Here is a 15073-nt window from a genome sequence, read left to right as displayed (position 1 = left end):
AGATCATGTTGAGGACAACTTCTAAGAAAGCCTTTGTATCTTTCCCACACTTCATACAACGATTGTCTGACTTCTTGTTGAAAATTAGCAAATTTCTTCTTTAACTTTGAGATTTTCGAAGGTGGACTAAATAGATCAATAAAAGTGTCACAAAGATTAGCCCAAGTAATAATGGATACGAGCGCAAGCGATTTCAACCAAACCTTAGCTTAACCGAAAGCATCCTAAGTAAAAATGATTCTCGTGGCACATTTGGAACAGTGAAGTAGTTTGCAATGTCCTTTACTTCATCTATGTGCTTTAATGTGTCTTCATATTCTTTTTCAGAAAAAGGTATGTCCTTTAGAATTGATGGAATATACCCCTTGAGCTCAACACTTCTTTCAGCTGGAATCTCGGGTGTTACAAGACCTGGTCCATTATCCTCACGTATCCTCTTCTTGTATTCCCCATGCTCATTCTCGTGATATCTGCCATCTCTTCAACCTCGCTATTTATCTCTTCGTCTGAAGTTCCATCGATAGATGTTTCTAGCTCGTATCCTATTTCCCTCTTGCTTGGAGTCTTCTCAAAAAGCTCGAATTTGTCGGATTAGAAAGTGCTACTTGATTCATTTACCCACTTGTCTTTCTTCTTGTGGAAAGCTGATTCTAGATTTTGAAGTGGTGGAATTATTGGAGTTTTTAATCCTCGGGTCATAATTCACTACAACAAAAGCAAAATAAAAATGCATAAAAGAAATAAAAATTACTAAACTAAAATTTGACTGAGAAGTAACCGCGACGTGGCAAAGATAACCACGACGTGGTTGATTCTCGGAAAGAAAAATAAAATAAAATTAATGTAGAAAATTAACTTGTTTACGGTTTTTACCCCACAAAAAAGGATCGAGTAACTAAAAGCAATTAAACTATAAATCAAATAATTCTTTCCTCGACAACGGCACAAAAAACTTGATCTGTACAATAGTACCTACTGTTCTTAAATTTATAACTTAACTGACTTAACTAAATATGAACCTATAGGTTGTGTACCTGGTCAGATTATAAATAGATTGGGTAAATCGGGTGTTGAACATAGGGAACAAAATTCAATTAATTAATCTAACTACTTCTAATTAAACTAAAAAAACAAACTTTGATTGGGTGATTTTACTGATTTTCTAAGATCAGAAGAATTTAAATCAGCTAATATCAACTAACAAGCAAAGGAAACAAATAAACTTCAAGAATTAAAGAGTACTTCTGCTTAGATCCGATTTCACCTTCTCCTATGATTGATTTCTAATGGATAAAATATATTGATTACCAATTTGTTAACTAACTATTATGATCAAATATCTAGACTTCTCAATTTGTGAATTACCATGCAATGATCAAGCACAAATTAAACAACAAAATCGATAATCAACACAAATTGGACAATGAATGATTGTAGTTACTTTCCTATGATCAAGGTAAGTAACCAAGCACAAGTTAATATTAATTATGCTCTCTAACACAGTTAAAGTAACTGGCTTTAATTAGTTTATCTAATATGTTAGTAATCCTAGCTCTAATTATTTAATGATCATAAACAATTATATAACAAATTCATGCAATTAGAATGATCAACTATTACACAAAATCTGATTAAAAAGCAAAATAAGCTAGAACTAGAACATGCTAGGGTTTAAATATCCAAAAAAACTAAAATCAACATATATCATCCAATAAACGAAATAAACACATAAGGATTAGGTTCATCTTCACCAAACAGAAGTAAAAGGTTTCTAGCCTCTCATAGTAGCATAAAAACAGATAAAAGTTATGTAATTAAGACTAGTCATGAGCAAATCGATTAAATCTATGTATAATTCTTCTAATCTTCTTCAATTCATAATCTCCACTTGCTTCTCGATCTTCTCCTGAGCTACAGAGGTTTTTAATCGTAATTCTCCTCAGAAAACCGGTTGGAAGTCTCCCTATTCGATCTAATAATTGGATACTTATAGTTTTCATAAAAATGGTCACCGCGACGTGGTCAACTGCCACGAAGTCATGGTCTTCATTAAAATCTCCTATTCTCCAAGTCAACGTTAATGATTGGGAATCTTCCATTCTCCACGTCGTGGTTGACAATCACCATGCCGTGGTCCTTTATCTTCAGGTCTTCTTTTTCTTCATTCATGCTTTAACACATCCATTCGTGCTTCTAGCTCCTCGTTTGCTTCCTTTTTGTCCAAAACAAATTTCAAACATAAGAAGCACCTTTTTTCCCAAATTAAGCATAATTATAGCTAAATATGCACATATCACCACCCAACCCTAACCCTAACCCCAACCTTACCCAACACCCAAGCACACAACATGCATATACCCATGTACATTAGATCTATATGGAGTGTATATATGCACGAGAGATCATGGGACATATCATATACGTTGACAAAAATATCAACACTCCCTGCCCTAACCCTATCCCCAACCTTACCCAACACCGAAACACACAAAAACCATATGCCCACATACATTACATCTGTATGTAGTATATATATATATATATATATATATATATATATATATATATATATGCACGATGCATTATGGGTCATATCATATACCCTGACAACAGCCGTGCATTTTTCATAATTATAATTGGATGTAACAAAAATTGTACTACTATTTAACATTTTGATCCTAAGTATTTAACATAAACTAATTTCTTTAACATATATCAATTTTACTCAAACATCATTCCCTATTTCCTTGATCCTAAATCTAAATAAGGTAACCCTAAATTTGTGGGATGTCAAGTTCATCAAGAAAATTACACTCTTTTACTTGCAAATAAAACATAATATAATAGTAAAAAGAGGATCTATCCACTTGGAAATGGTTGTATTCAATCATTAATGCAATCCAATTGATCAAGCAGAATAAACTAACTAACTAGAATTAAACTAAAGGGGGGGGGGGGGTGAATTGTTTGAAAACTAAAAGGATAAAATAACGAAAGAGTTTGCAATTAAGCAAGATGGTGAGATACTCAAACACTAGAGATAATTGGTCAACCAAGACAATTCAACACCATGAATATTTATTTGTCTATGTACTTTTGTTGAAGGACTGCTGAACTTTCTCAAAGTAATTTTGTTGAAAAATACATAATTGCCCTGATCTTCTGTCTCTTTGAATATTCATCCCCAGTATCTTCTTTGCTGCTCCCAAATCCTTCCTCTCAACATATAGCAACATGTATATGCAGGAATCTGGTAACAATTCATTTGAGTAAACACATTTGTCAAACTAGTTCCAAGTGTAGCCATTCGAGATCATGAATGAATCAAAACTCTTGTACCATTGTCTTGGAGACTGCTTTAACCCATACAAGGATTTCTTCAGCAAACATACATGTTCCTTCTTAAATTCAAGGAATCCATATGGATGGGACATATACATCTTCTCTTCTAAGTTCCCATGAAGAAATGAAGCTTTCACATCAAGCTGCTCAAGCTCCAGATCCAATGCACTCACCATGGCCAAAACAACCTGAATTGTTTTGTGCTTCTTGACCGGTGAGAACAGCTTGTGATAAGCATGTCCTTCTTTCTAAGAAAACCCTTTCACCGCCAACCTTGCCTTGAACCTAGCTTGTTCAACTCATGGTATCCCTACCTTATTCTTAAACATCCATTTGCATCCCACTGGCTTTGCTCCTTTTGGTAATGGATCAAGATATCATGTTTCATTATTCTCCAATGATTGCATTTCTTCATTCATGGCCATCAACCAGTCATTTGCTTCTTTACTCACCACAACCTCTTTATACGATTTAGGATCCTCAATGTCAAAATCTTCTATAGTTGCTAAAGCAAAAGCAATGGAGTCAAGTTCACTTGAATTCACACATCCCACATATCTATCAGGTTGTCGAATGACCTTATTTGATCTTCTCTTTGCTATAGATTCAAACATATCATCCTTCCCGACATCAGCAACACTGGACGAAGATCCCATAGGTTTCTCTTGGGTTTCATCTTATCCAGGCTGTTTACTACCGCCTTGCTCTATGTCACTTATCACAAATCTGTCTGTAGTTTGAGTTGTAAACTCCACCTTTTGGCTAGCACCCTGATTTTTGTTCCCTGCTTGACTTGTATCACCTCCTCCCTGGTTACCCATGGAAGATTCATCAAAGGTCACATCTATGCTCATGATAACTTTAGGAGTTCTTCCTTCTTCTATACACCACAGTTGATAACCTTTTACTCCTGTTGCATATCCTAGAAATATGCACTTCATTGCCCTTGGCTCAAGTTTACCATCATTCACATGAGCATATGTGGGGCATGAAAATATATGTAAACCATAATAGTCAGAGGGTTTCCCCGACCATACCTCTTGAGGGTCTTCAAGTCTATTGCAGTTGATGGTGATCTATTCACCAGATAGCAAGCAGTGTTAACTACTTTTGCCCAGAATTGCTTGGATAAGGTAGAAAATATTCGCATGCACCTTGCACGTTGCATGAGAGTTTGGTTCATCCGTTCTGCCACTCCATTTTGCTATGGTGTGTGTCGTGTAGTGTGGTGCCTCGCTATACCTTCTTCATTGCAGAAATTGTCAAATGGAGTATTGTAGAATTCCAACCCATTGTCAGCCCACATAGTTTTGACCTGTTTTCCAGTCCTTTTCCCAACCATGGTCTTCCACTCCTTAAACTTCCCAAACACCTCATCTTTGGTCTTTAAAAAGTAAAACCAAACCTTCCATGAATAATCATCAATGAACGTCACAAAGTATAAGCATCCTCATTGAGAATTGACTGGTGCAGGGCCCCACAGATCTGAGTGAACATACTCCAAGATTTCTTTGCTTTTGTTTTGACCGATACCGAACTTCACTTTGCGATGCTTTCCCTTCACACAAGCTTCACAAAGCTTTATCTTTCCAGTAGCCTCTCCACCAATCAGTCCTTGTTTACTTAGAACTGACATGCCATTCTCACTTATGTGCCCCATCCTACGATGCCATAACTTTGTCTGATCATCACCTTCATTCAAGGATTGGGAGATAGCCACCGTTCCCATAACCATACCGCCTTCTAGTTTATAAATCCCTCCACGATTCATCTTCCCTTGCATTATAACAAGAGAACCTTTGGTCACTTTGACCCAGTCACCTTCACCAGCATACCTCATCCCATTCTTAGCCAATGTGCCAAGAGAAATTAAATTCTTTCGAAGTTCTGGAACATACCAACAATCTAACTTCCTGACCATGCCATCGTGCATCTTGATCTGCACCGTGCCACTACCTTTGATATTGCTCACCCAATCATCACCCATTTTGACTGTCCCATCACACTCTTTGAAGGAGCCGAACCAGTCACGATTATACGTCATGTGATAGGATGCTCCAGAATCCAAGACCCAAGCATCAGCAGAACTTGATGTACATACAATGGGTACATCACCATCGTCCCCTTCATCAAAACATTCCTGAACCACAACAACAGTGTTATTGCTACTTCATTCACTCTAGAAATTCTCATTCTTCAGTTGTGGACAATTTCGCTTGAAGTGCCTCTTCTCCTTACAGTTATAACACTTGGAATTCGATGAACCTTTAGACTTTGATTTAGAACATGATCTCGTTCTTTTTCCCCTTTCCTCTCTTCTGTCCTCCCTCTCCTTGTGAACAAACTAGAACTGGACACCTCCTCTCCAACTGAAACTTTTCTTTTCAGATCCTTGGACATCAGAGAGTCCTTCAGATCATTCACAGTGATTGCTGTCCTACCATAGAGCATGGTTTCAATGAAATTCTCATATGAGTTAGGAAGACAACATAAGAGAATGAGCACATGGTCTTCATCTTCAATCTTCACATCAACCCCTTATAGATCCAAGATGATGCGATTAAAGTTATCCAGATGATCTTTCACTTGGGTACTTTCAGACATTTTGAGAGTGTACAACATTTGCTTCTGATACAACCTGTTCGTCAGTGAGTTGTTTTGGTACTTGTAACAAGGTTTATCCCATAACCCATAAGCAGTTGTTTGATCCACGACCTCCCTTAATACTTCATTTGTTAAGCTCAACAGAATGGCACTATGTGTCTTCGTCATAATGTCCACCTTCTTATTAGCCGCCATGTCCTTTGGCAGTTTTGTCTCTCCTTTTAGTCTCGACCGCACATCCTTGTTGAACTAGAAGAGCTCTCATCTTCACCTTCCACAAAGTTAAGTCATTTGAGCCATTAAACTTCTCTAAATCAAACTTGTGAGTAAACATCTTCAATCATAGGAATGCAAACCCCAACTATGATACCACTTGTTAGGAAGTAAAGCGGATAACTAGCAAAATTATAAGCACAAAAGACACAGTATTTACGTGGTTCGGTCAAGGTCACCTACGTCCACGGGCAGGAGGCGAGTATTCTTTTATTTCAGAGCTCTCAAATAGATGTTAGAAGTACAATTACACAGAGATTTTCCTATCACTCTAGAATTCAAGATACAAAATGGCCTAGCATGCATCCCTATTTATACTTGAGTGATCAGACCTAAAACCCTAATGGGCCAAGCCCATTGCCAATAGGCCCATGAATGGAGGCAACCAATCATATTCTGCCATGCAGCATCTTCTACAACATTCTTGAGCATCATAGAGGACTCCATATCATACTTGGCTCATCAAGTACCAAGATGGTCCAACTTACACCATGATGGCGCAACAAGTGTATGGATGGCGCAACAGGCTTCAAGTATGGCAAAAGTACATCAAGATTGGAGCAACAACACCACCTTTGCGCAACAGGAACATACATGGCATAACAAGTCCATGCATGGCGCAAGAGCATACTCTATGGCTCAACAGGAGTATCCCATTACGCAAGAGGGATCCTCATGGATCAAGAGGAACCCCTCATGGAGCAAGAGGGAGCATAATGGCGCAACAAGGAATAACCTTGGCGCAATAACATCCTTCTTGAATCATCCCTTCAACATATAGTGCAACAAGGTTCCCTTGTTTCTCCATATCACTCACAAGTGCTCCAAACATCTTCCAGGTGCTCCAAACCCCCTTCTATATGATCCATTCCTTTGGCACTTGATCCGTTCCTTTTTAGACTATCCATTTCTTTCTTAGATGATCCGTTCCTTTGTCACATGCTCTAAGAACCCTAAGTGCTCCATTAAGTTCCAAGTGCTCCAAATGCTCCATGAACATGATCCAAATGCTCCATTGAACATAAGTCAAATGCTCGAGTCACATTTAACATTGGCATTAAGACGTTTGTTACCAAAAACTAAGACATTTGTTTCAGAAAATGTGATTTCACATTTGTCTTTTAAAATGATACATTCATCTTGAGACATTACAAGCTATCTTTCTAGTGATTAGATATTAAGCTTTCTATCTGCAAAGCATAATCTAAGGCAAGTCATTTCACTTTCCATCTTCTCACTTACTTCTATGGCAGACTCATAGGCTTTATGGATGATGGTCATATCTGATTAGATATGGGTTAGATATGGTTCAAAAAGTGATAAATCAAAATTATTTTCAATGATCATACATCTTACCTGCTAAACGATGCTTCTGCCTGGTGGATCATTGGTTGCCATATAGAAAAAGTTCGGCTCATCATCTTCATCTTGTTCTTCTTAACCTGATGACCAGTAGCCTTCATCACATTTGATTGACTGTCTTGACATAAGACACATATTCCTTTAAGTACTCACTTCATCCTCATCTCCAGAAGACTAGTACCCTTCAACATCTCTTCACACAGTAGTAACAAAAGATTTCTCACTTGCTGCCAGCTCTTGGGCTCTGCGGGCATAGTATGCAGAATCTTTAACTTTTAGGCTCTGAGAGGTTTCACCCAAACTGTCTTTGGCAAAATGGTTACCATGTCCACACTTATCTGACTTCGGAATTCCATAGGATTCCAAGGGGTGACTTGATGAGGAGATGTTGAGTTTGTAAGCAGGTAGGTTCTCTGAAGGTTTAGGAATTGGTAGATGATTATTTTGATGAGGTGTTTGGAATCGATTTTGATAAGTTTTATGATTAGGATTCCATGGGCGCTTGTATTTCATGGACAATATTTCAAACTCCTGTTGGAAGTGAAATTCGAACTCAGCTGGATTGAGATCATGATTTTCTGAATCGTTTGGAACAGGTGGGATAGTTTCGATGGGATCTGACGCAGGTGGTTTCGGAATAAGCGGGTTAACACAACTAACCAAGGCAAGAGGACCTCCAAAAAGTTCTCTTAACGTTTGTGCAACATTAGATTTGTGGCCTTCTAATTCGTGAAAGAGTTGATAAAGCTTCAACTTCTTCAAAGATCCATTACTCTGAAGACATGACTTGAAATTTACCCAGCCTTTTCTGAGGCTATTGATAAACCTCAGATTATACTCAAGAGGAGTTATGATTATTCCGTGTGCATTCATGTTGTTTACAACAATTTGATGCCTATTTGAAGCCAAGGCTACAGATTCACCTGGAGTAGTGGTGAAGGTATCAAAATCGTTAACAGCCGAAGTCAGACGTTTGTCTTTTATATTCTTGGAACCTTCGAACAGGTCTTGAAGAGTGTCCCAAATCTCTTTTGCGGACTTTCACAACTTAATGTGCTCAAATAGAGACGAAGGAACACCAAACACCATCTCGGAAAATGCAATCTGATCAGCATGCAACTTTTTGATGTCTGCAGCAGTAAAAGGTGTCGGGCGTTGATCTTCTTGGCCCATGAGAGTTGCAACATCATCTTTCACCGTTTGTCTCACCAAAACATGAGGAACATCTTTCACAGACCTCCATATTTCTTCACCTTTTTCCTTACCAAGTAAAAATATTTTCATCCTGACTTTCCAATGATCATATTCTTCAAAAACTAGCAATGGGGCACGAGAATGGAAACCCACACTATTTGCTATTTGCATCGAATACATTTGTTGAGTTTGATTAGGAGAAACTAGTGAAGTGAAAGTATTAGAGCAGAAGAGGTATATAGAAGAACTTTTATCCTAAACATAGAAATGATTGAGATATCAAGGTAATCTCATATCAACTATAATATGTTCTTATGGATTCAAATGACAACCACTTAAGCTCTGATACCAATTGTGAGAACAAGATTCAATACGCGGACATGGTTTGAAAACTCAAACCTTGAATTAACCTTTAAGATCAATGTCTGCTTCTAATAAGTTGGTCCAGTCAAGTCTGGTAAAGTAGTCGAGACTTGAAGATAATATTCAACAAAGTATTCAAGTTAAAGTGAAGTAAGATTGAGTATAATCAAAGTAAAGACGATTTTAGTACAAGTAGAATGTAAGAAATTTGACTTGCAAAATAGTTTGAAATGATGTGAAGAGAATATTGATTGATTGCTATTCTTGGTGTATAATTTATGAAAGCGTCTACTCCTTAAATAGTAAAGGAGAGACATGGTACAAACCGAGAAACATTCTAAGGACTAGTTAATGCTAAGTATTTGACAAATCTGACACTTAAAAGATTTGTTGAAATTGTCCTAAGAATTGTTACATCAACTAAAGAGAAAAAGCATTAAATGCTTGTACAGACTCAAACTTCGGAATATCTTCATCTCGGATTCAAAAGGACTTTGGAGCTTCTTCACATCTCGGACTTGAGTGACTTCAGATTTGCTTTGGTTTGGATTGCTTGAGGTTCACTTATCAACCTTGCCCCCATCACCTTCTACCACCTCAAATCCTTTTCATTAATATTCTTCTTATTTGATTATGCAGTTCTCTCTCTGCACCCAAAAAAAGTCCCTGTTCCTTCACTTACTGTTTGCTCCATTGGAGGTTGAAGATGAATTTTTGTGCTATATTACCCATAGTCATAACCACAGCCACGAAGAACGATAGACCTGAACTACAGGGTTGATTCGTCGTCGTGTTTCACCTTCTGTTTGTCTTTTTTAGGAGGTTGCCTTCTGTTCGTATTACACCGACTCAAATACTTTCAATCATTTGCCAGGTTGGCACATGTTTGTGGTTTTGCTTATTCATATCTTTCTGTCAAGCATAAAATCGATAAACACATAGAGAAGATTCTTTGTGTTTATAACATACTACATAAAAGCTCTTTTCTACAACCTATACCCTCTTCAAATCAGAAAAACTACTATAAAAATAGAAAGTGATTCAGAGGGCAGTCGATTCTTCTCAGGTCTGTCCAAGTGTAAAAAGTTTGGGGTTTTGGTTCTCTTAACGATTATACTGGAATGTTTGTGTGATTGGTATGATCTAATTTGTTATTGTACAGAAAGATGGTGCCACAAATACCGACATAGTTGGTATATGGGATGATAAAGGTTTATCTCTTACTTATTGCTGCTTTTGCTCAGGTTTGGAATGCATGTACAAGGTCATATCTAATTGAAAGGCTTCCACGTTAGTAATATTTGGTTCAAGTCATAGGGTTATTTCTGGAACTGTACAATTAAGTGATGGTTATAATGTGTAATTAATTTAATGTTGACTGATTAGGACAATAGATTGATGTTGGTGCAAAATTGAAAGGGGGTGACATACCTAACTATTCTGGATCCAACCAGAAACACAAGTAAGCATGCTAACATGATGCAGTATGATAAGGAACCCCTTTTTTCTCCCTCCCCCAATCACCGACAAACACATAATGAATAAGTTATTTTTTTCAAAAAAGATTGTTCTGGCAACTTTGGCAACGAAACTTAAGGTTTTACCATCAACGAGCTTAATATGGTGCCAAACTTAAACTATACCTTGGAAGAAAGAGTTTTGTGTAGACAACTTACTTTCCTTTGGTGATATGATTACAAGTTACAATGAAAATGTATGTTGCTATTGTTTTCTTTTTATATCATCATTTAAGAAATTATTATTATTAAGGCCATAAATGTTAAATTTTGGGTGGATAATAAGACTAATAGAACTAGAGGTGAGTTATTCCTAAATAACTAATTTCATAAAATCATGGTATGTTACTGTTTTTCATCTTTTTTTAGTTTCTTCTATTTTCCAAGTCTTTTCTAGGGAAGAAAAAATAAAAAAATAAAGATTTTTTTTGTTTTGGTTTTTATAGTGTCAAGGTGAAGAGTGGTTTTATTACTCTTATGGTTTTTATATATTTATTGATTCCTATCTCTTTTTCCAATTGCATATTGTTAAATGATTTGCAGTTTGACTGCCGAATTCAGGTGGATTAATCATAATGCATATTTTTGATATTGTTGCAATTTTTAGATATTTAAATTTTATGCTTACTTTATACATCTTGCCTATATATTGAAATTCATATTTCTCGATTCTAATTGTTCCGATTCTTAATTTTCAGTGAGTTTGAGGACATTTTCGACATTGATAGTTTCATACTTTCATTACATCGTCGAGAGATGAAGCCTGTTTGCTGAAAAAGAGGGTCGATCCAAAGCTAAGGTTAATATAGTCATTTACTTGGCACACTTAGATGAATGGTAATATAGTCATTTTCGTGATGGTCAACGTAAAATAATTAATTTACCTTTTTTTTCTTTTTTGTATTTATGTGTTATCAAAATACAAATCAAGCGTATTATCGTAAAGTTTTTCAAAACTGGAAAGTCTTTCTTAACAGCAACTTACTTTGATAATTTGTGAAAAACATTTGATAGTTTTCCAAATTTGGTTGCTATTTTCCACTTCAAATCATGAAAATTGTTTTTCGATGACATTGTAATAATTAAGTAAGATTCGCCAAAGTATAATGTTGTAAAAGAAGAAATTGGAAAAATGTCTGCATTTTTGTTTATTGTAATTCGACGCCATGGGAAGTCACAAGTGAATTAGATCCATGTAAAACTGTTTGGATTGGCATATGAAAGCCTTGCTCCTCAAGAAGCCAACTTCTATAAAATGTGTTTGCTGATTCAAGATGCTTTGGAATTGGAAGACACTGTTGTAATTCATTTCTAATTGCTGTTATTTTCAGTTATTTGTCTATTATAGAACCATACTTTCAACTTTTTTTATTAGAGTATTGTATTTCAAAGTATCTGTCCAGTTATAGCAATAAAATAAAAAAAATGAAAAAAAATGCTTTCCAACCCATACCCACTAGTTGTTAAATTAATTTTCTTTGTTTTACATTGAAGATTTAAGAGAGAAGCCTCTCCTTGACAATTAATGTTGTACGAACATCATGTAATATAGGATGTTTTTTAAGTAGAAAAAAGGAAGTTTTTATTCATTTATTTATTTATTTATCAAATGAGATTATAAAAGATCAAACCTTTATAGGGCAGAAAGCATATGAAACACATATATTTTCTAATTTTTTTTGTTAATATTCTATTATTTGAAAATATCAATTTATATTTCGTTATTCATTTATTTATTTATTTATCAAATGAGATTATAAAAGATCAAACCTTTATAGGGCAGAAAGCATATGAAACACATATATTTTCCAATTTTTTTTGTTAATATTCTATTATTTGAAAATATCAATTTATATTTCGTTATATATTCATGATGTTTGTAAAGTTGATAGAATTGATCATTCGTCATCATCCAATGTATGTTGCGTTATCTAGAGTTTAAAGTATGAAAAGTGTTTAGAAATTTATAAAAAATAGTACAATTTTTTAACATCTTTTATTTTTATTGATAATATATATTTATTCATCATTTTGATTTGTCATTTATTTTATCATTTTGTGTCTATATATGTTTCACATGTTTCACATGTTTTCCATTTTTTTTTCTAATATTAATATTCTCTTATCTGAAAATATCAATTTATATTTCGTTATATATCCATGACGTTATGAAGTTGATGAAATTGATCATTCATCATCAACCAATATATCTTGCGTTATCTACAGTTCAAAGTATTAGAAGTATTTAGAAATTTATAAAAAAAGTAAAAAATTTTTATAACATCTTTTAGTTTTATTGATAATATATTTTTATTATCATTTTGATTTTTCATTTAATTTATCATTTTGTGTTCAGTTTCATATATTACCTTAGTTTTTAATTTTAAATAAACAATGTAATCTTACTGATTACTTGTTTATGTTTTTTTTTCACTTTTTTTTAATTTTATATTTCACCCTACTACATGATCATTTTATCATTAATTAAAATATAAATAACGTTGCTCATATCTTCAAACCTTTTCCATATTAATTTAAAGTAATGATTATAAAGTTACAGACAAAATACTTAAATATCTTTAAATATTATTGCTTGCAAATCTATGATTATGTTAAGTTTTTTAAAAACTTCAATGTTTTTTGTTTTATAAACCGTAAAGTACACGAGTTATAAGTTAGTATTTCATTAATGCTCGCTAAAGTTTATGGGTTCTATCATTCTTCTTGTAAAGGTTAAAAATACATTTTTACATTGGACTTAATAAAAAAAATTCTAATCATATCCGACAAAAATACCAACCATGATGTATGTTGAAATCAAGAAGACCATCCATATCAATTTTTCAATATAAATAAAAAATACTGTATGTAATAAGCACAAGGACCAAAACTGATAGTTATTCTTGTTTATTTTTATTTTTAAATATAAAAACATGCAAAATTTAAACTAATACAAAATTACCAAATTTGTAAAACACATATGAACAAATACTAATATTTATATTCACTTATTGAAAACTTATTTTTATGTATACTGTTTCAATATATAAATTAAACTAAGAAGTAGTTAAATATGTGTTGGTCAATTCTAGAAAAATTAGTAGTTGATATGTGAAAAAACAGAGATCAAAGAAACTCACCTACGGGGAAAAAATAAGATTGTATTTTTTTCAAATCTTTTTTAATGGTTATGTATGGCAAGTCAATAAGTAGTTTATAATCTAGATTTTTTTTTTTTTAAAAAAAAAGCAGTTATACTAGCTTAAAATTAGTTTTTTTTTTTAATATTCCAAATATACCTTTAAATAGTTATAGAAAATTCATTATCCTAAATATCATTTTATGTTGTTTTTTTTGTAACGTTTATCAGCTAGTTTTACCAAACTTTATAATTCACCAGCTGCTTTATAATCTAACTAGGTGAATGCCCCCGCGTTGCGCAAAACACCTATATAGTTGAAATCTTTACAAATACTGAATATATGTTTTCTTAAATATAGCAATAATGTTGTTGTTAAATTTCATATAATAATTCGTATACTAAGTTCATATCATATGTTGATTATTTGGAATTATATCATAATATAACATCTATTAAAACTGCATAATCTCAATCGTTTGAATGACTTCTACCCGCGGGTTATTCATAAATGAAAATAAAAAATAATATATGGTTTATTGTTATTTATAGTTGTTGTTATTATTAATTAATTTTTTTAAATTTATTTTCTTAACGTTTTAATTTCTATTATTGTAATTATTTAAAAATCAAACATTGTTTTTTATTTTTAATGGTAACAATATAATCGTTTATATAGAGTTATTTTTAACTATTTTTATTGCAAGTTATTTTAAGTTATTTATTTGAGAACTTTTAATGAGTATAAAAATATATTTACGAAGTATTTTAGTTAAATTGAGATTACAATTTAGTTTTTACATTTAGCACTACAATTTATCTCTTTTAATTATTCACAAAATATTCTTTGAGTTTTTTAAATGAGATTTGAATTTATATTTAAGTTGACCATGTAATGTTATATTTAAATTAACAATTTAAGTATTTTATCCAAACTGTTCAAAAGTTATAGCTTTAAATTGATAATGGTTTACATACAACAACATATTAAATCTAATAAATCAAGTATAATATGTTAAAAGCTAAAGACATAACTTTATAAGTAGAAGTAAATGTATTATTTTAATATTAAAATTTAGTTTATTTATGATTACACTTTAGGTTTGATATTTATTTAACCTTCTAACCAACTTATAATCATTATTAGAAAAACACTATAATTTATTACTTTTAACCATTTAAAAAATATTCTTTGGGTTGTTTAAGTAGAACTAAAATTTATATTTAAGTTGACACTATAATTTTATATTTAAATTAACAATTTATGTATTTTATCCAA

General features: G+C 33.3%; 1 protein-coding gene and 1 non-coding gene across 2 annotated transcripts in view; one reads left to right on the top strand and one right to left on the bottom strand.

Moving 5' to 3' along the window:
- LOC145128107 (small nucleolar RNA R71) lies at nucleotides 1-108 on the top strand. Its single transcript, XR_013716708.1, has one exon. It is a non-coding gene; the product is annotated as a small nucleolar RNA R71 (small nucleolar RNA).
- Nucleotides 109-8622: 8514 nt separating this feature from the next.
- The window catches only part of LOC145127094 (uncharacterized), a 62267-nt gene continuing 55816 nt past the window's right edge, over nucleotides 8623-15073 (bottom strand). Inside the window, exon 3 of the mRNA XM_079062340.1 lies at nucleotides 8623-8841. Coding sequence (XP_078918466.1) covers nucleotides 8623-8841 — 219 coding nt within the window. The remainder of the gene's footprint in view (nucleotides 8842-15073) is intronic.

The sequence above is a fragment of the Lactuca virosa genome, chromosome 7 (assembly GCF_052849685.1).
Source record: "Lactuca virosa cultivar CGN04683 chromosome 7, Lactuca_virosa_CGN04683_v6, whole genome shotgun sequence".
Lineage (NCBI taxonomy): Eukaryota > Viridiplantae > Streptophyta > Magnoliopsida > Asterales > Asteraceae > Lactuca > Lactuca virosa.
The sequence above is the reverse complement of the archived record's forward strand: the minus strand, read 5'-3'. Positions and strand labels throughout refer to the sequence as shown.